Genomic DNA, 23,441 nt, shown 5'->3' with positions numbered 1-23,441 from the left:
AAGTTCTACGGACCCTGTAGATGGGTGCGCCCGACAAGGATGGGGGGGGGGGGGGGGGGAGACGAGCGGGGGCGCGAAGGACGGGCTTGATGCAGGAGACATGGAAGACCGGGTGGACGCGACGAAGGTATCGCGGAAGAAGAAGTCGAACTGCGACAGGATTAATGACCCGAGAAATATGGAACGGACCATTGAACCGCGGGGTCAACTTGCGAGAAGCCGTCTTAAGGGGAAGGTTCTGAGTGGAGAGCCAAACTCTCTGACCGCGACAATATCTAGGACTCTTAGTTCTACGCTTATTAGCAGCCCTCACAGTCTGCGTCCTATAACGGCAAAGTGCAGACCTGACCCTCTTCCAGGTGCGCTCGCAACGTTGGACAAAAGCCTGAGCGGAGGGGACGCTGGACTCGGCGAACTGAGATGAGAACAGCGGAGGCTGGTACCCGAGGCTACTCTGAAAAGGAGATAGCCCGGTCGCAGACGAAGGAAGCGAGTTGTGGGCGTATTCTGCCCAGGGGAGCTGTTCTGACCAAGACGCAGGGTTGCGAAAAGAAAGACTGCGTAAGATGCGACCAATAGTCTGATTGGCCCGTTCTGCTTGACCGTTAGACTGGGGGTGAAAGCCGGAAGAGAGACTGACGGAAGCCCCAATCAAACGGCAAAACTCCCTCCAAAATTGAGACGTGAATTGCGGACCTCTGTCCGAAACGACGTCTGACGGAAGGCCATGAATTCTGAAAACATTCTCGATGATGATTTGTGCCGTCTCTTTAGCAGAAGGAAGCTTAGCAAGGGGAATGAAATGAGCCGCCTTAGAGAACCTATCGACAACCGTAAGAATAACAGTCTTCCCCGCTGACGAAGGCAGTCCGGTGACAAAATCTAAGGCGATGTGAGACCACGGTCGAGAGGGAATAGGAAGCGGCCTGAGACGGCCGGCAGGAGGAGAGTTACCGGACTTAGTCTGCGCGCAGACCGAACAAGCAGCCACGAAACGACGCGTGTCATGCTCCCGGGTGGGCCACCAAAAACGCTGGCGAATGGAAGCAAGCGTACCCCGAACGCCAGGGTGGCCGGCTAACTTGGCAGAGTGAGCCCACTGAAGAACGGCCAGACGAGTAGGAACGGGAACGAAAAGAAGGTTCCTAGGACAAGCGCGCGGCGACGGAGTGTGAGTGAGCGCTTGTTTTACCTGCCTCTCAATTCCCCAGACAGTCAACCCGACAACACGCCCCTCAGGGAGAATCCCCTCGGGGTCAGTGGAGGCTACTGAAGAACTGAAGAGACGAGACAAAGCATCAGGCTTGGTGTTCTTAGAGCCCGTCGATAAGAAATCACGAACTCGAAACGAGCGAAAAACAGCGCCCAACGCGCCTGACGCGCATTAAGTCGTTTGGCAGAACGGATGTACTCAAGGTTCCTATGGTCAGTCCAAACGACAAAAGGAACGGTCGCCCCCTCCAACCACTGTCGCCATTCGCCTAGGGCTAACCGGATGGCGAGCAGTTCGCGGTTACCCACATCATAGTTACGTTCCGACGGCGACAGGCGATGAGAAAAATACGCGCATGGGTGGACCTTGTCGTCAGAGAGGGAGCGCTGAGAAAGGATGGCTCCCACGCCCACCTCTGACGCGTCAACCTCGACAACGAACTGTCTAGAGACGTCAGGTGTAACAAGGATAGGAGCGGATGTAAAACGATTCTTGAGGAGATCAAAAGCTCCCTGGGCGGAAACGGACCACTTAAAGCACGTCTTGACAGAAGTAAGGGCTGTGAGAGGAGCTGCCACCTGACCGAAATTACGGATGAAACGACGATAGAAGTTCGCGAAGCCGAGAAAGCGCTGCAGCTCGACGCGTGACTTAGGGACGGGCCAATCAATGACAGCTTGGACCTTAGCGGGATCCATCTTAATGCCTTCAGCGGAAATAACAGAACCGAGAAATGTGACGGAGGAGGCATGAAAAGTGCACTTCTCAGACTTCACAAAAAGACAATTCTCTAAAAGGCGCTGGAGGACACGTCGAACGTGCTGAACATGAATCTGGAGTGACGGTGAAAAAATCAGGATATCGTCAAGGTAAACGAAAACAAAGATGTTCAGCATGTCTCTCAGGACATCATTGACTAATGCCTGAAAGACAGCTGGAGCGTTAGCGAGGCCGAAAGGAAGAACCCGGTATTCAAAGTGCCCTAACGGAGTGTTAAACGCCGTCTTCCACTCGTCCCCCTCCCTGATGCGCACGAGATGGTAAGCGTTACGAAGGTCCAACTTAGTGAAAAACCTGGCTCCCTGCAGGATCTCGAAGGCTGAAGACATAAGAGGAAGCGGATAACGATTCTTAACTGTTATGTCATTCAGCCCTCGATAATCTATGCAGGGGCGCAGAGACCCGTCCTTCTTCTTGACAAAAAAAAACCCCGCTCCGGCGGGAGAGGAGGAGAGGACTATGGTACCGGCGTCAAGAGCTACAGACAAATAATCCTCGAGAGCCTTACGTTCGGGAGCCGACAGAGAGTATAGCCTACCCCGGGGGGGAGTGGTTCCCGGAAGGAGATCAATACTACAATCATACGACCGGTGTGGAGGAAGAGAGGTGGCCCTGGTCCGACTGAACACCGTGCGCAGATCGTGATATTCCTCCGGCACCCCTGTCAAATCACCAGGCTCCTCCTGTGAAGAAGAGACAGAGGAAACAGGAGGGATAGCAGACATTAAACATTTCACATGACAAGAGACGTTCCAGGAGAGGATAGAATTACTAGACCAATTAATGGAAGGATTATGACAAACTAGCCAGGGATGGCCCAAAACAACAGGTGTAAAAGGTGAACGAAAAATTAAAAAAGAAATGGTTTCACTATGATTACCAGAAACAGTGAGGGTTAAAGGTAGCGTCTCACGCTGAATCCTGGGGAGAGGACTACCATCCAGGGCGAACAAGGCCGTGGGCTCCTTTAACTGTCTGAGAGGAATGTCATGTTCCCGAGCACAGGTCTCGTCCATAAAACAGCCCTCCGCCCCAGAGTCTATTAAGGCACTGCAGGAAGCTGACAAACCGGTCCAGCGTAGATGGACCGACAAGGTAGTGCAGGATCTTGAAGGAGAGACAGGAGTAGTAGCGCTCACCAGTAGCCCTCCGCTTACTGACGAGCTCTGGCCTTTTACTGGACATGAAGTGACAAAATGACCAGCGGAACCGCAATAGAGACAGAGGCGGTTGGTGATTCTCCGTTCCCTCTCCTTAGTCGAGATGCGGATACCTCCCAGCTGCATGGGCTCAGCACCCGAGCCGGCAGAGGAAGATGGTAGTGATGCGGAGAGGGAGGCGACGGAGAGCGCGAGCTCCTTTCCACGAGCTCGGTGACGAAGATCAACCCGTCGCTCAATGCGAATAGCGAGTTCAATCAAGGAATCCACGCTGGAAGGAACCTCCCGGGAGAGAATCTCATCCTTTACCTCTGCGCGGAAACCCTCCAGAAGACGAGCGAGCAAGGCTGGCTCGTTCCAGCCACTGGAGACAGCAAGAGTGCGAAACTCAATAGAGTAGTCTGTTATGGATCGATTGCCTTGACATAGGGAAGACAGGGCCCTGGAAGCCTCCTCCCCAAAAACAGATCGATCAAAAACCCGTATCATCTCCTCCTTAAAGTCCTGATACTGGTTAGTACACTCAGCCCTTGCCTCCCAGATTGCCGTGCCCCACTCACGAGCCCGTCCAATAAGGAGAGATATGACGTAGGCGACACGAGCAGTGCTCCTGGAGTAAGTGTTGGGCTGGAGAGAAAACACAATATCACACTGGGTGAGGAACGAGCGGCATTCAGTGGGCTCCCCAGAGTAACACGGCGGGTTATTGATTCTGGGCTCCGGAGATTCGAAAGCCCTGGAAGTGGCCGGTGGATCGAGGCGGAGATGGTGAACCTGTTCTGTGAGGTTGGAGACTTGGGTGGCCAGGGTCTCAACGGCATGTCGAGCAGCAGACACTTCCTGCTCGTGTCTGCCTAGCATCGCTCCCTGGATCCCGACGGCTGAGTGGAGAGGATCCGAAGTCGCTGGGTCCATTCTTGGTCGGATTCTTCTGTTATGGTGAGTGAATGAGGACCCAAAAGCGAACTAACTTAAACAGAGCTTCTTTAATAACCAAACATAGGTAGGCTCAGATAGACCGGCAGATTCCGACAGGACAGGACAAGGTTACAGCAAACATGACGATAGTCTGGCTCAGGCATGAAACACAACAAACAAGAATCCGACAAGGACAGGAACAGAAACAGAGAGAGATATAGGGACCTAATCAGAGGGAAAAAGGGAACAGGTGGGAAACGGGGTGAATGGGTAGTCAGAGGAGACAAGGAACAGCTGGGGGAAAGCGGGGGAGAAAAGGTAACCTAACAACGACCAGCAGAGGGAGACAGGGTGAAGGGAAAGGACAGAGACAAGACACAACATGACAGTACATGACAGCTTCAGTGTCTTTAGATATTTTTGTCAGATGTTACTATGGAATACTGAAGTATAATTACAAGCATTTCATAAGTGTCAAAGGCTTTTATTGACAATTACATGAAGTCGATGCAAAGAGTCAATATTTGCAGTGTTGACCCTTCTTTTTCAAGACCTCTGCAATCCGCCCTGGCATGCTGTCAATTAACTTCTGGGCAACATCCTGACTGATGGCAGCCCATTCTTGAATAGTTTGTCAGAATTTGTGGGTTTTTGTTTGTCCAACCGCCTCTTGAGGATTGACCACAAGTTCTCAATGGGATTAAGGTCTGGGGAGTTTCCTGGCCATGGACCCAAAATATCGATGTTTTGTTTCCCGAGCCATTTAGTTATCACTTTTGCCTTATGGCAAGGTGCTCCATCAAGCTGGAAAAGGCATTGTTTGTCACCAAACTGTTCCTGGATGGTTGGGAGAAGTTGCTCTCACAGGATCTGTTGATACCATTCTTAATTCATGGCTGTGTTCTTAGGCAAAATTGTGAGTGAGCCTACTCCCTTGGCTGAGAAGCAACCCCACACATGAATGGTCTCAGGATGCTTTACTGTTGGCATGACACAGGACTGATGGTAGCGGTCACCTTGTCTTCTCCGGACAAGCTTTTTTCCGCATGCCCCAAACAATCGGAAAGGGGTATCATCAGAGAAAATGACTTTACCCCAGTCCTCAGCAGTCCAATCCCTGTACCCTTTGCAGAATATCTGTCTGTCCCTGATGTTTTTCCTGGAGAGAAGTGGCTTCTTTGCTGACACCAGGCCATCCTCCAAAAGTCTTCGCCTCACTGTGCGTGCAGATGCACTCACACCTGTCTGCTGCCATTCCTGAGCAAGCTCTGTACTGGTGGTGCCCCGATCCCGCAGCTGAATCAACTTTAGAAGATGGTCCTGGCCCTTGTGGGACTTTCTTGGGCGCCCTGAAGCCTTCTTCACAACAATTGAACCGCTCTCCTTGAAGTTCTTGATGTTCCGATAAATGGTTGATTTAGGTGAAATCTTACTGGCAGCAATATCCTTGCCTGTGAAGCCCTTTTTGTGCAAAGTAATGATGACGGCACGTGTTTCCTTGCAGGTAACCATGGTTGACAGAGGATGAACAATGATTCCAAGCACCACCCCCCTTTTGAAGCTTCCACACAATCAGCATGACAGAGTGATCTCCAGCCTTGTCCTCGTCAACACTCACACCTGTGTTAACAAGAGAATCATTGACATGATGTCAGCTGGTCCTTTTGTTGCAGGGCTGAAAGGCAGTGGAGATATTTTGGGGGGATTCAGTTAATTTGCATGGCAAAGAGGGACCTTGCAATTAATTGCAATTCATCTGATCACTCTTCATAACATTCTGGAGTATATGCAAATTGCCATTATACAAACTGAGGCAGCAGACCTTGTGAAAATGAATATTTATGTAATTCTCAAAACTTTTGGCCACGACTGTAGAACTGACACTGGGCTATACAATATAAACTACACATGATATCAACTGGCCTTTGGTCATCCAACCTATACATTGTTTACAGTGTATGTCTTGTTCGCTCTCCCCTGAGAGAAAATCAGAGATGCTATTTATATTTATTTCTCTACAGACCCAGGTTGCAGGCCAAATGGTACCCTATAACCTATATACTGTAGTGAACTATACTTTTGACCAAAGCCCTGTAGTCAGGGTTGGGGTTTAATCTGGTTACAAAAACACTAACTGTAAACAGTTATGTTACCAGCACAAATATTGTAATCAGATTACAGATACTTTTGAAAAACTAGATGATTACTTATTGGATCACTTTTACATTCAGACAAACCAAATTAATGATGACACACTAAATGTGTTTGATGGGTCATTTTTGTCTTCATCTAATGCCTTTTAAAGGGAAAGTAACTGAAAGTAATCAGTTACTGAGTTTGGGTAATCCAAAAGTTACATTCCTGATAAACATTTTGGACAGGTAACTAGCAGCTATAACAGATTACATTTAGAAAGTAAACAAACCAATCCTTCCTGTAGTACACTATGTAGGCAATAGGGTACCATTTACAATTTTTTTTTCACCTTTATTTAACCATAGTTAAATATATTGTTAAATATAGTCGCATAGTTGAGAACAAGTTCTCATTTACATTACAACTGTGACCTGGCCAAGATAAAGCAAAGCAGTTAGACACATACAGCAACACAGAGTTACACATGGAATAAACAAACATACAGTCAATAATACAGTAGAAAAAGTCTATATACAGTGTGTGCAAATGAGGTAAGATAAGGGAGGTAAGGCAATAAATAGGCCATGGTTGCGAAGTAATTACAATATACCAATTAAACACTGGAGTGATAGTTCTGCTCCAGAAGATGAATGTGCAAGTAGAGATACTGGGGTGCAAAGGAGCAAGATAAGTAAATAAATAAATAAATACAGTATGGGGATGAGGTAGTTGGATGGGCTGTTTACAGATGGGCTATGTACAGATGCCGTCCCAGTGTTTGTCCTACCTCACCTCTCAGAGTCTAATGCCTCTCAATGGACAGGTTTGACCTCTGTGTCCTCCCTGGAGCAAATACTTTGGGTCAATTTCCGCTTGGCCACCATGACAGCCAGACTAGCTCACCCCCCTCACACCTCTGTCATGCACAACATTTTAATAAGCATTTATCAACAGGATATTAGAGTGCCCTACTTTCCCCCAAGGGCACTTGGCATGTTGTGAGTCTCCGTGCTGTATATCCTTCTCACATAGTCTATCATCTTCATTTTGTAATTAATTTACACTCATTTAATTCCCAAGCTTTTCATTCCCACCCTTTACCCTCCATCTCCCCCTCTCTCACCACTGAGGTTCTGGTCCATACACTGCAGGGCCGGGTTACCATGCCTGATGTCCTGACGGCGATAGCGGCGTCTGCTGAGCGAGGTGTAGCGAGTGCAGGAGGTGCCGTCCCAGGCACAGTAGGGGTCTCTGGCCAGGCAGCACTCAGCACAAGCCTTCCCATATGTCTCACACCTGTGAAGCCTCAGCTGGGCCATACCCACCGGAGAACCCACGTACAGTGCTTGCTGTGTGCGGAAAGGGGTCAGAGTACAACCAGAGAATGAGAATCTAATGTTTTATCGTGGTGTTGGCTTCAGTGCTTGCATGTTTTCTTTAAGTTTATGTCAACTGTGATAAATAATTTACATTTACTCACCCTTTTTACTGAGATCTCCAAAGAGGTAATGGGAGTTGGCACCTTGATAACATAAAAATATTATATTTCATTCGCATTCAGACATTGCGAATTGGTTAGACTTTTAAATACACGAGGAGGAGGGGAGACAGAGGAGAAAGGAGGCATCTTATCTAGTTACCTTAAAGACCTGCAGCTCCTCCAGAGTGACCTCTTCTGTGTCCAGAGTGTTGCCGCTGCGCAAAGCAATGACCTTCAGAACAGTGCCTATGTCTGGGGTCAGAGGTCAAAATGGTCAACTTACATCCCAATACACTCAAGTTTCCTGACTAGTCACCACTCAGACTAATTACAGAAATGTGGAGAAGTTAGGACAAACCGGTGCCTATGAACATGACGTCATACTGTCCATCCTCTGCCTCTACACGGTCCACCACGATCTGTTTGAGGCGGTAGGGCAAGTTGGCCTTGACCAGCAGAGGCTGCTTCATGGCCGGGTACACCGGTCGCCACATCAGGGGGTGCCCTCGGGCAAACTGGAGCACTGCATCTGGGAAGTCCTTGGTACTGCCAAACTGTCTGCCAGGCTGGTTGGTGATCTTACTGGGGCACTGGAGATGAGAGGAACTCTTTAGTAATCATTTTATAAAAACATATGATTTGTGTTAAATGTAAAAGGGGGAATGTGACATGAATGTTTTATTCAGCTGTGTTTTTAGAGATCAGTTGATGAGTCATTTAGTAAGTTAGGTCTGTGTTTCTCTGTGACTCCCTTACAATGTTTGGCTGGGAGTCATATTCAACACTGCTTGGGAAGATTTCTTAAAATTCTGTCATAACATTGACTAATCCATAGGCACTTCTGACAGCATTGCAAAAAAATAATTTCAGTTACTGTAAGTTGGAATGGACATAGATTTTCATTATCGAACAGTGGCGTGTATTCATAGATGCCAACGGAAGCCAGGCTTCCCCACCAAAAATTACAAAAAAAATATATATAAAATGTATCGTTCGTCTCTATGTTTCATAATTTTCCTTCAAATCGCAAGAGGCTGAATGTATCTGACCGGAGATAGCATCCGAGCAAGCAAAACAGCCCCTCTGTATGTGTAGGCCATCTATTTAAAGCAGTCTGGTCCAAAAGATTATGACAGTGTTGCTGCCCATAACATTGAATGTAAGGGCCCATTTGGCCTCCCTTGATCATTTCAAAAAAAAAATAGCCAATCAGCGTTGGTCCTGGCGCACCAACCATCTCAATTGGGTTGAGGTCGGATAACTAAATAATTTACAGTGTCACCATCATACCTCCTCCTCCATGCTTCACGGTGGGAAACACACATGCGAAGATCATCCGTTCACTTACTCTGCGTCTCACAAAGCGAATGGAACCAAAAATCTCACATTTGAACTCATCAGACCAAAGGACAGATTTCCACCAGTCTAATGTAATTGCTCATGTTTCATGTCCCAAGCAAGAATCTTCTTCTTATTGGTGTACTTTAGTAGTGGTTTCTTTGCAGCAATTTGACCATGAAGGCCCGATTCACACAGTCTTCTCTGAACAGTTGATGTTGAGTTGTGTCTGTTACTTGAACTCTGTGAAGCATTTATTTGGGCTGCAATTTCTGAGGCTGGTAACTCTAATGAAGTTAACCTCTGCAGCAGAGGTAACTCTACTTTGAAGAATCTAAAATCTAAAATATATTTTGATTTGTTTAACACTTTTTTGGTTACTACATGGTTCCATATGAGTTATTTCATAGTTTCGATGTCTTCACTATTATTCTACAATGTAGAAAATAATAAAACAACTTGATGAGTAGGTGTGTCCAAACTTTTGACTGGTTGTAGGTTGTAATAATGCTTTTTTTTTAGCTTCCCCAGTGATTTCACCCACGCACCACTACTGCTATCAAAGCCTATCTAAATTCCTGAATTGACAGGAGTGGAGAAAAAATTGTTGCCAAATTCTTATCTACTCTCATTACGGGTGTGAAAACTATGCACACCGCCTAAGCACTAAATCACAGAAGATTGCACAATAGCTTGCAGAAACAGTACAGCTGAGGTGATCTCTGTTTGAGGGAGGAGATAGCCAAATGTCTCCACAGTGCCAAACAGAGGGTGCATCCAAAATGGCTCCCTATTCCCTATGGACAATGGACAGAAGTCATGTACTTTATAGGGAATAGGGTGCTATTTGAGACACACACAGATCCAAGCCAGTCAGCTATATATTGATCCAGTAATTTAGGGTGCCTTTGGCTTAGGAGTGTTTACATTGGTGAACCTCAGGAATGAGCAAACTGGAGCAGATTCCCCCAGCATATGTAGAGTATTAGTATAGGAGCCTGTACACAGTAAATTCTCCAGTGTCTATACGGGTCCACACTTGTCAGTGTTAAATTAACACAATGCTCGGGTAAAGCCTTATTTGAATATTTCCCAGAATGCCTTGGCTTTCCAGTGAATTGTAGTTAATGCCCATGACACATTTTTTTTGATGGTTGTTGCATTCATCGATTTGTAGACCTGTGGTCTTCACCAAGTGAGATCCTAGGCGAATATGTTATCATTAACATTAAATTCTTTAACACAATACAACGTACAAAGTATTTATTAATAAGGTCTTATTTTGAGGGCCTAGTTTTACCCTAATGCAATGACCTAAATATCATGGGTTTCAGGCCTGCAAGTCACATTATGATGTGTATTTCCTATTGGAATCCAACCAGAGTGGGGATATCCAACATTTTGAATTCTTCAGAATAACTGCCAGGTTTGGAAAACTACTAATACAGCATATGAGACTACTTAACCATTTAAACTGGAAAAACAAGTAACATATTGGATTAGTTTAGATAAATATTTATTATTTATATTTGAGTAGCATTGGATGAATTAATAAATCAATTTAGTTGCAAAAACATAGAGATTGAAACAAACCATTTTAAAAAATCAACAATGCTGGGGTTCTTTTACACCAATGGGTGTAAAAGAAGCCTAGTGGTTAGAGTGTTGGACTAGTAACCGAAAGGTTGCAAGATCGAATCCCTGAGCTGACAAGGTAAAAATCTGTTGTTCTGCCCCTGAACAAGGTAGTTAACTCACTGTTCCTAGGCTGTCATTGAAAATAAGAATTTGTTCTTAACTGACTTGCCTAGTTAAATAAAGGTAAAATATAAAATGAATTACAGGTGTGCCCCTGAATGTTTTCTCTCTCTCTCTCTCTCAGCCAGGACATAATTCTTAATCAGGCCTGTGTGTGTGGATTGAAACCACAGAGGTGCCGACTCTGCTCTGACACTCGGGCCCTGAATGAAGCTAAATTACAGCGCTGTGGATGACAAGAAAACATGAGGCAGAGCTGCTGAGGGGAGGACCAACAGTAACCACACTGGACTAGCTCTTTATCCCTCTGTTGGAGTTTCTTCTTCATTCTCTCTGTCGCTGTCTGTCTCCCTTTCTCATTCAATTTCTCTCTCTCGCCCCAGTTTGATCACCTGATCTCTCTCACACAAGCAAGCTGACAAGGAGTCTGAAACAAAGTATTAGTTTGTAGATATGGCATGGTAGCCTGCAGTATGGTACTGTATGGTATTACTCACCACCCCAGGTCTTGGATAGGGCACTCTGCCCTCGTAAGCCCCCCACTGGTAGTCAGGTCCCTCCTTGTGTGCAAAAGGCCCGTTGAAGGCTTCTCTGATGTCTGCCATACGGTACACACAAACTGCAAAGCCTTGGAACACGTTACTAGGGGAGAGAGGAACGTTTAATGTTAGGGACTGATTTCATTAGGGTTTGGTTCCTCCATTGTACATGTTAAAGCTACAGACTGGGAATTGAAAAACAACAAAATGTCCGCCTTGCCGCTTGTTATGGTAAAGGAATGGGTCTGGAGGAATGCAACCACTGTCAAATTCATAGACGGCGACATGGATGTGTGTAACCATGTGTGGAGCTCACCTGATGGTGCTGAAGATGGCATAAACATCTGGGTTCTTCTCATCCTTGCCTCTAAGCAGGAAAACATCCTCTGTGAAACAAAATACAAGCGTTATTGAGTACTTTTGTTAATGTGCTCAGGTTTGGTGCCTGCGAGCATACATTATTTGTGCTTGTGTGTGTGTGTGTGTGTGTGTGTGTGTATGTGTGTCTCACCCAGCTCGTCAAAGTGTGTGTCAATGCCATGAGGCCCAGGTACAGAACACACCAGTCTGGCCTTGATGAAGGTGCTCCATTTATTCACCAGCACTCTCTGTCCACCTGCATCATTCTATAGAGGACACAGACAACACACCATCATCATCACCACCACCATCACCATAACATTTCAATCACACAGACAACTCACCACATCACCATCACCACCATCACCACCATAACATTTCAATCACACAGACAACACACCATCACCATCACCACCACCATCACCATAACATTTCAATCACACAGACAACTCACCACATCACCATCACCACCACCATCACCATTACATCTCAATCACACAGACAACTCACACCATCACCATCATCACCATCACCATTACATCTCAATCATACAGACAACACTCCACCACCATCACCACCACCACCACCATCACCACCATTACATCTCAATCATACAGACAACACACCACCACCACCCCCACCCATCACCACCACCATCACCATGACATCTCAATCATACAGACAACACTCCAGTACCATCACCACCACCACCACCATCACCACCATTACATCTCAATCATACAGACAACACTCCACCACCATCACCACCACCACCACCATCACCACCATCACATCTCAATCATACAGACAACACACCACCACCACCCCCACCCATCACCACCACCATCACCATGACATCTCAATCATACAGACAACACTCCAGTACCATCACCACCACCACCACCATCACCACCATTACATCTCAATCATACAAACAACACTCCACCACCATCACCACCACCACCACCATCATCATTACATCTTAATCATACAGACAACACACCACCACCATCACCATCACCATTACATCTCAATCATATAGACAACACACCACCACCACCCCACCCATCACCACCACCATCACCATGACATCTCAATCATACAGACAACACACCACCACCACCACCACCATCACCACCATTACATCTCAATCATACAGACAACACTCCACCACCATCACCACCACCACCACCATCACCACCATTACATCTCAATCATATAGACAACACACCACCACCACCCCACCCATCACCACCACCATCACCATGACATCTCAATCATACAGACAACACTCCACCACCATCACCACCACCACCACCATCACCACCATCACATCTCAATCATACAGACAACACACCACCACCACCCCCACCCATCACCATCACCATCACCATGACATCTCAATCATACAGACAACACACCATCACCATCACCACCATCACCATCACCATTACATCTCAATCATACAAACAACACTCCACCACCATCACCACCACCACCACCATCACCATTACATCTTAATCATACAGACAACACACCACCACCATCACCATCACCATTACATCTCAATCATATAGACAACACACCACCACCACCCCACCCATCACCACCACCATCACCATGACATCTCAATCATACAGACAACACACCACCACCACCACCACCATCACCACCATTACATCTCAATCATACAGACAACACTCCACCACCATCACCACCACCACCACCATCACCACCATTACATCTCAATCATATAGACAACACACCACCACCACCCCACCCATCACCACCACCATCACCATGACATCTCAATCATACAGACAACACACCATCACCATCACCACCACCATTACATCTCAATCATACAGACAACACTCCACCACCATCACCACCACCACCACCATCACCACCATTACATCTCAATCCTACAGACAACACTCCACCACCATCACCACCACCACCACCATCACCATCACCATTACATCTCAATCATACAGACAACACACCACCACCACCCCCACCCATCACCACCACCATCACCATGACATCTCAATCATACAGACAACACACCATCACCATCACCACCATCACCATCACCATTACATCTCAATCATACAGACAACACTCCACCACCATCACCACCACCACCACCATCACAATTACATCTTAATCATACAGACAACACACCACCACCATCACCATCACCATTACATCTCAATCATACAGACAACACACCACCACCATTACCACACCACCACCATCATCACCATAACATCTCAGTCATACAGACAACACATACACTAACCAAAAGAGGGAGGGAGAAAGGAGAGATGGCTCACACTGACTATACAGTATAATTGTCAATACAAGGCAAACAAATAGAGTTTATCAGTTACACCCAAACAAAGAATAACCATTATCCATACGGCAGCAGGACTAAAACGCATAGAAGTACATACTGTAGCTAACTAACTCTGTCTGTCCTCTCCCATGGGAAAGTTGTCTAGTAAACCCTTCTATAACCATGCACTGGACACTGGGGAGACAGAGAGCACGGGTTATGGAGATGTAATCATATGAGCTTGTCTTCTCCTCCATACTGTTTTATAGTGTATTGTTGTAGCGCTAGCATACAGGCAGCGTACAGACAGACAGGGTCGTTTAATAGACACCAGGGCTGTGTAAGCTGTCTGGGATCAGATCATTGCTTTCTTGGAAGGATGTGGTCCTGTTCTGGTGGAACTGATAATAGCAGGCAGTGTTTAACAACGCCTTGGGGAGGGATGTGCAGGAAGAAATATACGATGTATGGAGAGAGATTTGGGGGGGACTGTGGGGACTGTGTGTGTTTGTTTGTGTGAGAACCATATACTTGTAAGTGTGAGCAAAGGAATGTTACACTATAAATTGCCTAGACTCTAAAGCAGATGGCGAATCTAAAGCAGATTGCGAACCTGTCAGCTGTGGTGTGTGTGTGTGTGTGTGTGTGTGTGTGTGTGTGTGTGTGTGTGTGTGTGTGTGTGTGTGTGTGTGTGTGTGTGTGTGTGTGTGTGTGTGTGTGTCAGAAGGAATGTATGACTGTGTGAGAGAGATGCACACTCTGACGCTCATACCAGAGCACATCCAACAGCTGTGTGTGTAAGGAGGAAGAAAGACGGCAATTGTTGGGGAATGTCAGCTCTCCCCAACCCGCCCACCTGTGGCCTGACTAAACCATTAGAGACCCTCCCTGTAAGGCGATACTATAAGCACATCTCCCTGTAACTAAATGTTAAACTATCACTATGGCAGAGCTGAAGCTCCACTGTGGAAATAACTCTGAGCCATGATCCAGTTCCCAAGCCCCAGATCATGACGTGGTCTCAGAGAATTTGAAGACTGACTTCGTGGGTCCTGGAGAGTGAACTATCAAATCAAATTATATTTGTCACATGCACCGAATACAACAAGTGTAAACTTTACCGGGAAAAGCCTACTTTACGAGCCCTTTCCCTCCAATGTTGGTGTATCATGGTAGTATGTGTGAGTGTGTGGGTAGAGTCCAGTGAGTGTGCATAGCTTAGTGGCTAGAGTGTTGGACTGGGAACCGAAAGGTTGCAAGATCAAATCCCTGAGCTGACAAGGTAAACATTTGTTGTTCTGCCCCTGAACAAGGCAGTTAAGCAACTGTTCCTAGGCTGTCATTGAAAATAAGAATTTGTTCTTAACTGACTTGCCGAGTTAAATAAATCAAAAATAGCATCAGTGCAAGAGAGTCAATGCAAATAGTCTAGGTAGACATGTGATTAACTGTCCAGCAGTCTTATGGCAGTTGCCATGTGGTGATGCAGCCAGACAAGATGCTCGCAATGGTGCAGCTGTATAACTTTCTGAGAGTCTGAGGGCCTCCCAAGGGGGAAGAGGCGTTGTCGTGCCCTCTTCAAGACTGTGTTGGTGTGTTTTGACTGTACAGGCTTTGGTTTTTCCATTTATGTTTTGAGGTTGGACTTTAGCACGTGTAGCTCGTTAGCACGTAGGGCGCACCATTGGGGTCACCTCGTTCGTCAGTATGTGTTATACCTGTGCTGGTTGCCATCTCGTTAGTGGGAAGGTGTTTCACCTGTGCTGGCCCATGTGCTATTTAAGAGTCGCTGGCCCACCGTTAGTTGGCACTCCCTATTTAGATTTTTTTTAAAATAACATTCCTTTGTCTGATTTCCCTGATTCAATTTTGCTCCACGTTTTTGGTTTGCTTCCTGTCTTTAAGTTTCTTGTGGGGGTTTTCTTTTGTTTGCCTCTTCTTAGGCAAATTTAGTGGTCCCTCATGGTGAGTGTCGTTTAGGTTCCAGTTATTGTTGTTAGTCAACTTTCAGTGGACACACCCATGAGTGTCTTACAGAACCCCTGCTAAATCCCACCTGTTTTGTGTAGTTGTTGTCAGTGACTCTGTTAGTTTCTGTTTGAGCAACATTATTTGGATTTCTAGCTGGGGAACGTAGCAGGACCATGATAGGTCCTTAGTGATGTGGATACCAAGGAACTTGAATCTCTTGACTGGCTCCACTACAGCCCCGTCGATATGAATGGGGGCATGCTCGGCCCTCCACTTCCTGTAGTCCACCATCAGCTCCTTTGTCTTGCTGGCGTTGAGGGAGAGGTTGTTGTCCTGGCACCACACGGCCAGGTCTCTAACCTCCTCCATATATGCTGTCTCAGCGTCTTTGGTGATCAGGCCTACTACCATTGTTTCAGTAGAGGCAAACTTAATGATGGTGTTGGAGTCGTGCGAGGCCACACAGCCTCTGGTGAATAGGGAGTACAGGAGAGGACTATGCACGCACCGCTGAGGGGCTCCCATGTTGAGGGTCAGCATGGTGGATGTGTTGTTGCCTACCCTCACCACCTGGGAGTGGCCCGTCGGGAAGTCCAGGATCCAGTTGTAGAAGGTGTTCAGTCACAGGGTCCTTAGCTTAGTGATGAGCTTGGAGGGCACTCTGGTGTTGATTGCTGAGCTGTAGTCAATAAACCTCATTCTCACATTGGTGTTCCTTTTGTCCATTTGGGAAAGGGCAGTGTGGAGTGCAATAGAGATTGCATCATCTGTTGATCTGTTTGGGTGGTATGCGATTTAGTTAGGTGCAACTGTATGTATATTTCTCTTACCGCACACACACGTCCTACGCGGGTGTGGATGGCCCCCTCTCTGTTCCCGGCCTCCATGGCCTTCTCCGTGAAGAAGAAGTACACCTTGTCATTGTCACGGTCATCATTATCAGGGATGAGGTGGGCCGCAACAAACTTAGGATCTGGAGAGAGGGAAGAAGAGAGAGTGGGTGAGTGAGAGAGTCAGTGAAAAATAAATGTAAAAAAAGAGAGCAAATAGGAGTTATTTCTTAGCCAGTAGTGTCTATAGAAGATGTAAGAACCAAATGGTGTAGAATGGGTGTATAATTGATATTGGTTTAGGTGTGTATTCAGTGTGGGTGCTGAGTAGAGTACAGTTGTTGTACCATGCAGCAGTCTCTGGTCCGTCTCAGTCCTCATGGTGGAGCGACCTCCCAGACTACGGAAGATCACTGAGTCTCTACCCAGGAAGTCTGCAGTCAGCCCTGTGTATAACTCCCCACCTGGGAACAGACAGAGAGGAAAGGATGGAGGAAGATAATGAAAGAGGAGGGGATGAGGAGCGAGGATGAGGAAATAAGGGATGGCAGGGGAAAAATGTCACGATGACAGGAATACAAAATTGGCCAATATAGTAGACATACCCCAAGCCACATGTCCTGCATCCCTAGAGAAGGTTCATAGACTGGACAAAGATCAGATCAACTGTCTGTAACAACATCTCCCATTGAATCAGACAGCATTCCCAACTGAACTCGTATCAGATGAAATGCTATCCCTGCTCTACATGACAGAGCTCAGGTCATGCTCCTAACAAGAGTATATTCATCTACAGTGGCCGTGTCATAGCTCCCTAAGCCCTGCCATCACTTCACTGACTGAGGATGGAAGTGCCTGTGTGTGCGAGCACACGTGTGTGTATCTATGGCTCCGATGATCGTTTCCCAACCAACCATTATAATAGCAGCTAGCTGTACAGAGACAGTGGGGCTGCCTTCCACCCCTGAGCATGCACAAACAGATAGTCAGTCTGGCTTGGTCCCACAGAGTTTTGAGAAGTGTGATTAATGCAGACTCTGGCCCCGCTGAAAGGCAATAGCTTCTTTCAATAGCTGATCCCAGAGAAAGAAGAGATGCAGAGAAACATCAGAGGGATGCGTGTGTGTGAGGAAGCAGGGAGGAGGGTTACTGACCTCCTGTCCTCCCCCTGCCAAAGAGCTCTCTTTACTAGTGGGACACAATGGCCATGACAAATACGCTCTGTCTTCCTATCTCTCTCTTTTTCTCCTTCTCCGTCTCCCCTTCTCTTTCTCTCTATTTTATTTCATCCCCCATCTCTTTCTCTCTCTATCCCTGTCTGATGAATCTATCCATTGCGACCAGAAATTACACCTTTAATCATGATTCAAAAGTCCCTACAGAATGAATAGAGGATAATAGATGTGTGATTCAACAGTGTAGAACATGTACACAACTTGTGTGTGTGTGTGTGTTTAGTGTGTTTTTCCATGTTAGCTTTATACAGTGTAAGTGAGTGAGCATTAGTGGAATATTACGTTGTTTGAGTAGGGGTTGTCTTTTGTGTATCAGTGTGCTCAAGGATAGACTGCTGGGCCTTTGGCCGTCCCTGTGTGTCTGCCTGCCAGATCCAATGCATTTTGGGACAGATCCTGGAGTTTGTGAGGTTCAGCAGCAGAGTGGACTGAGGCAGGGTGGGAGGACACACACACACACACACACACACACACACACACACACACACACACACACACACACACACACACACACAACACACACACTTTTCACCCCTGCGACTTCTAGAGTTGCATGTTGAGGCAGTAAATCTGGCTTATTTCACAAGCTATGTGGAATGACAACAAGAGAGGAACACCCTTACTACAGTGTATCTCACAGAATCAGAAACCTCAAACCCCTTCCGGCTGTTGTGTTGAGATAAACATACTGGACTAATAAAGACACAGAATACAGGACCTACCAATTAAGGTGCTAGCGAAGGTGAGGCTGGGGTCGTGAGGAACCTTCCCCCGTCCGTTCTCCATTTTGGTAGGGTCCATGGTGAAAACATGCTGTTTAGGAGAAAAAAAGAAAAATGGGATTAGGAAAAATCCAGATATCACATATCATATCACATATAATTAAAATATTAGATTAGAAGCTTAATAGTCACATGTCCAGGGTTGCAAGTGCAATTACAGGCTACAGTGAAATTCTTAAGAAAATCTTACGATTTGAATGTAAGGCCGTAAGGGCAATTACTGAACTCATTGTAAATATTTCAACATACAGTACGTCACTCTAATACATATAATTAAATAGAACACTTAATTTAATGTATCTCTATGCCCTAATACAGTAGTGACTCTTTGACTGTAGTGATGTCATCAGTGAGGGACAGGAGTAACAAGGGGTAACACAGTGAGTGTAAAAAGACAGACAGGATGAGCTCCAAGTGAATCAGGACCCAGATGAATGTCCTCTCTGTGAACTATCCACAATCTCCAGCTCTGGGTAGCAGTTCCTAGTGCAGATAATGAGGCATTGTGGTTCTCTGGTTGAATGACTGTACACACTGTCATGTAGGACACCATGACATGGAAGTCAGCAGGATAAAATTACACTTAATAACGCTACCATGATTAAAATAACACTGTATGTCCTTGATTTTGTGGCCCTTTCCTTGGCTTTGAATCACACAGGGATTCCCAGTGGCACAAGGACCTTTCCAGCTATATTGACACTGTCAGTGAGGAAGGTTGGCTTTGAATCACACAGGGATTCCCAGTGGCACAAGGACCTTTCCAGCTATATTGACACTGTCAGTGAGGAAGGTTGGCTTTGAGTTCCACAATGTCTCTAATATAGTCATACATTTAGCAGGAGGTTAGGAAGTGCAGCTCAGTCTCCACCGCATTTTGTGGGCAGTGGGCATATAACCTGTATTCTCTTGAGAGCCAGGTCTGCCTACGGTGGCCTTTCTCAATACCAAGGCTATGCTCACTGAGTCTGTACATAGTCAAAGCTTTCCATAAGTTTGGGTCAGTCACAGTGGTCAGGTGTTCTCTCTCTCTCTCTCTCGCTCTCTCTCTTTCTTTCTCCCTCCCTCCCTCCCTCCCTCCCTCCCTCCCTCCCTCCCTCCCTCCCTCCCTCCCTCCCTCCCTCCCTCCCTCCCTCCCTTTGGCAAGCGCAAGCGGTAGAGGATCTCTGCTGTTCCTCTCTCAGTGAGCTAAATAGTGGCAGCAGCACCATATGTTACCTCTCCCTGAGCTGTGTAACTCTCCGGGCTGCACACATACAGTACACAGTACCCTATACGCACAGAAACTAACCTCGTTTTAATAAAATCTATCTAGTAACATTAGTTATCGTGATCAGATCAATCAGCTTTAATTCAAATTCCAATTAGAACTCTTGCTTTGTGAATCTCCATAGTTCATCTTTTTCACATAATCAAACCTCTTTTACTTTCCATTCTCTATACCTCATTCTCTATACCTCATTCTCTATACCTCATTCTCTATACCTCATTCTCTATACCTCATTTGTCCTCCTTACAGCACCTCTCTACTCTCTTTACTTTACCTCCTCTCTTTTGCCTCTCCCTCCCCTCTCTCTACTTCATCCATCTCTCCCTCCCCTCTCTCTCTACTTCATCCATCTCTCCCTCCCCCTCTCTCTACTTCATCCATCTCTCCCCCCTCTCTCTCTCTACTTCATCCATCTCTCCCTCCCCTCTCTCTCTACTTCATCCATCTCTCCCTCCCCTCTCTCTCTACCTCATCCATCTCTCCCTCCCCTCTCTCTCTACTTCATCCACCTCTACCTCCCCTCTCTCTATTTCACCCATCTCCCCCTCCCCCCTCTCTCTACTTCATCCACCTCTCCCTCCCCTCTCTCTCTACTTCATCCACCTCTCCCTCCCCTCTCTCTCTCTACCTCATACATCTCTCCCTCCCCTCTCTCTCTCTACTTCATCCATCTCTCCCTCCCCTCTCTCTCTCTACTTCATCCACCTCTCCCTCCGCTCTCTCTCTCTACTTCATCCATCTCTCCTCCCCTCTCTCTCTACTTCATCCATCTCTCCCTCCCCTCTCTCTCTACTTCACCCATCTCTCCCTCCCCTCTCTCTCTACTTCACCCATCTCTCCCTCCCCTCTCTCTCTACTTCATCCATCTCTCCCTCCCCTCTCTCTCTACTTCATCCATCTCTCCCTCCCCTCTCTCTCTACTTCATCCACCTCTCCCTCCCCTCTCTCTCTCTACTTCATCCATCTCTCCCTCCCCTCTCTCTCTACTTCATCCATCTCTCCCTCTCTCTCTACTTCATCCATCTCTCCCTCCCCTCTCTCTCTACTTCATCCATCTCTCCCTCCCCACCCCCCTTCTCTCTACTCCCTCCCTCCCTCTCGCTCTCTACTTCATCCATCTCTCCCTCCCCTCTCTCTCTACTTCATCCATCTCTCCCTCCCCTCTCTCTACTTCATCCATCTCGCCCTCCCCTCTCTCTCTACTTCATCCATCTCTCCCTCCCCTCTCTCTCTACTTCATCCATCTCTCCCTCCCCTCTCTCTCTACTTCATCCATCTCTCCCTCCCCTCTCTCTCTACTTCATCCATCTCTCCCTCCCCTCTCTCTCTACTTCATCCATCTCTCCCTCCCCTCTCTCTCTACTTCATCCACCTCTACCTCCCCTCTCTCTCTCTACTTCATCCATCTCTCCCTCCCCTCTCTCTCTACTTCATCCATCTCTCCCTCCCCTTTCTCTCTACTTCATCCGTCTCTCCCTCCCCTCTCTCTCTACTTCATCCATCTCTCCCTCCCCACCCCCCTTCTCTCTACTCCCTCCCTCCCTCTCTTTCTCCTCCTGGCTAGTCTCACTCAGATCCAGTCTCTCTGTGGTAACTCGGTGCAGAGCGAGGGGACTGGCGCTAGTCATGTCTGTTGTCGTTCTCTAGTCAGGCCTGCCAAGCCAAACAGCCCAGCAACCCCACTACCAAGCCTGACACGACTACTGGCACACACACATGCTCTTTGATGCGCGCACACACACACACACACACACACAAACACACACACACACACACACACACGCACGCACGCACGCACACACACACCATAGGAGGTTGGTGGGACCTTAATTGGGGAGGACTGGCTCGTGGTAATGGCTGAAGCGGAATAAGTGGAATGGTATCAAATCTTAAACATATGGTTTCCGTTATGAGCCGTCCTCCCCCAGCAGCCTCCACTGCCACACACACGCTAGTTTTAAGACCGCAGGACTTTATTGCTAAAAAATGTTTTGTTGTTGTTGTTGTTTCTCTTATCTATTCATATTTTATTTGCTCATGGGGGGGAGGGTCATGAACCTTCAGGCCGGTCTGTGGGTGGGATGACCTTTGACAGGGTGTTTCCCCTCTGTTCCAAGCCTCCCCAGGACAGATGTGCAGTCAGCTGCCTTACGTCGCCTTCACACCTTAACACACTGTATCCATCTACCAACACACACAGGCACAGAGATACATAGAAACACACGCACAAGCATGCACACACACACACACACACAAACAAACAAACACACACACACACACACACACACACACACACTATGCTGCTCTACTCTACAAAGTAGATGTATTGTTCTCAGTGTCATGGTGAGCTTGTCAGAGGCAGCACAGAGATAAGACCTAAAGGTTTTTAATGAAGTGTAATAAAGCATAGGTCCAAAGCACACAGGATGATGAATTTAGAGAGAGGGCCAGCATGGCAGAACACACAACCCTCCACACAGTTAATCCAGCAGCCTCCACCCTAACTACCAACACACCACCACAGACAGACCACCCTTCCACTCCCTGCCTATAAATATACCCTCCCTGTCTCACATAACACCCTGTTGGTTCCACAACCTCCATCCCCCAACTTGAATAGGTGGAACCCTCACCAACCCTCCAAGCCCAGTGCCTCATCCCCTCATGCCCAGTCCGATCCCCTCCTGCTGGGTGAGCCACACGGGCCTGTGTGCAGCTTTGTGGGGTTTCACCACATACAGGCACCTACAGAGGGCCTCACACCAGGACAGCAGGGCCCCGCTGGACAGCTGCATGCTGGAGCACAACCCTAGGCCATGTGTCCTCAGCCTGGAGCTCTGAGCCTGGAGCCAGAGCACTGAACGTTACTGACGGCTACAGCCTGCTGCCTCTTTCTGTACACACTGTCTCAGAGAGAGAGAGAGAGAGAGAGAGAGAGAGAGAGAGACCACTGTGCTCACAGACTGGATCCAATAAGACAGTATCAGGTATCAAATACTATACAACGGAGACAGACAGACAATCCATAGGGAGTAGTTGGTACTGCCATGATCACAATACTACAGCTTTACAACGAGGTGAGGAGACTGAGGCAGTCAAAGGTATGGGAGTCAGTCAGCATCAGACCAGACAGCCTCATCTGATTACTGGCTGCTGGAGGAGAGAGTATGTAGAGCAAAACCAGGGTGACTCATCTGTCAGAGCCTCTGTGTGTGTGTGTGTGTGTGTGTGTGTGTGTGTGTGTGTGTGTGTGTGTGTGTGTGTGAGTGTGTGTGTGAGTGTGTGTGTGTGTGTGTGTGTGTGTGTGTGTGTGTGTGTGTGTGTGTGTGT

General features: G+C 47.2%; 1 protein-coding gene across 1 annotated transcript in view; it reads right to left on the bottom strand.

Moving 5' to 3' along the window:
• The window catches only part of sema3bl (sema domain, immunoglobulin domain (Ig), short basic domain, secreted, (semaphorin) 3bl), a 66,867-nt gene that overhangs the window by 5,783 nt on the left and 37,643 nt on the right, over positions 1-23,441 (bottom strand). Inside the window, exons 5-14 of the mRNA XM_036947322.1 lie at positions 18,782-18,872; positions 17,172-17,288; positions 16,825-16,967; positions 11,834-11,948; positions 11,639-11,708; positions 11,281-11,425; positions 8,046-8,277; positions 7,848-7,939; positions 7,688-7,729; positions 7,331-7,556 (exon numbers count right to left, since the gene is read on the bottom strand). Of these exons, the coding sequence (XP_036803217.1) occupies positions 7,331-7,556; positions 7,688-7,729; positions 7,848-7,939; positions 8,046-8,277; positions 11,281-11,425; positions 11,639-11,708; positions 11,834-11,948; positions 16,825-16,967; positions 17,172-17,288; positions 18,782-18,872 (1,273 nt within the window). The remainder of the gene's footprint in view (positions 1-7,330; positions 7,557-7,687; positions 7,730-7,847; positions 7,940-8,045; positions 8,278-11,280; positions 11,426-11,638; positions 11,709-11,833; positions 11,949-16,824; positions 16,968-17,171; positions 17,289-18,781; positions 18,873-23,441) is intronic.

Source organism: Oncorhynchus mykiss, chromosome 16 (genome assembly GCF_013265735.2).
Source record: "Oncorhynchus mykiss isolate Arlee chromosome 16, USDA_OmykA_1.1, whole genome shotgun sequence".
Taxonomy (NCBI): Eukaryota; Metazoa; Chordata; class Actinopteri; order Salmoniformes; family Salmonidae; genus Oncorhynchus; species Oncorhynchus mykiss.
This window is presented reverse-complemented; position numbering and strand designations above follow the sequence as displayed.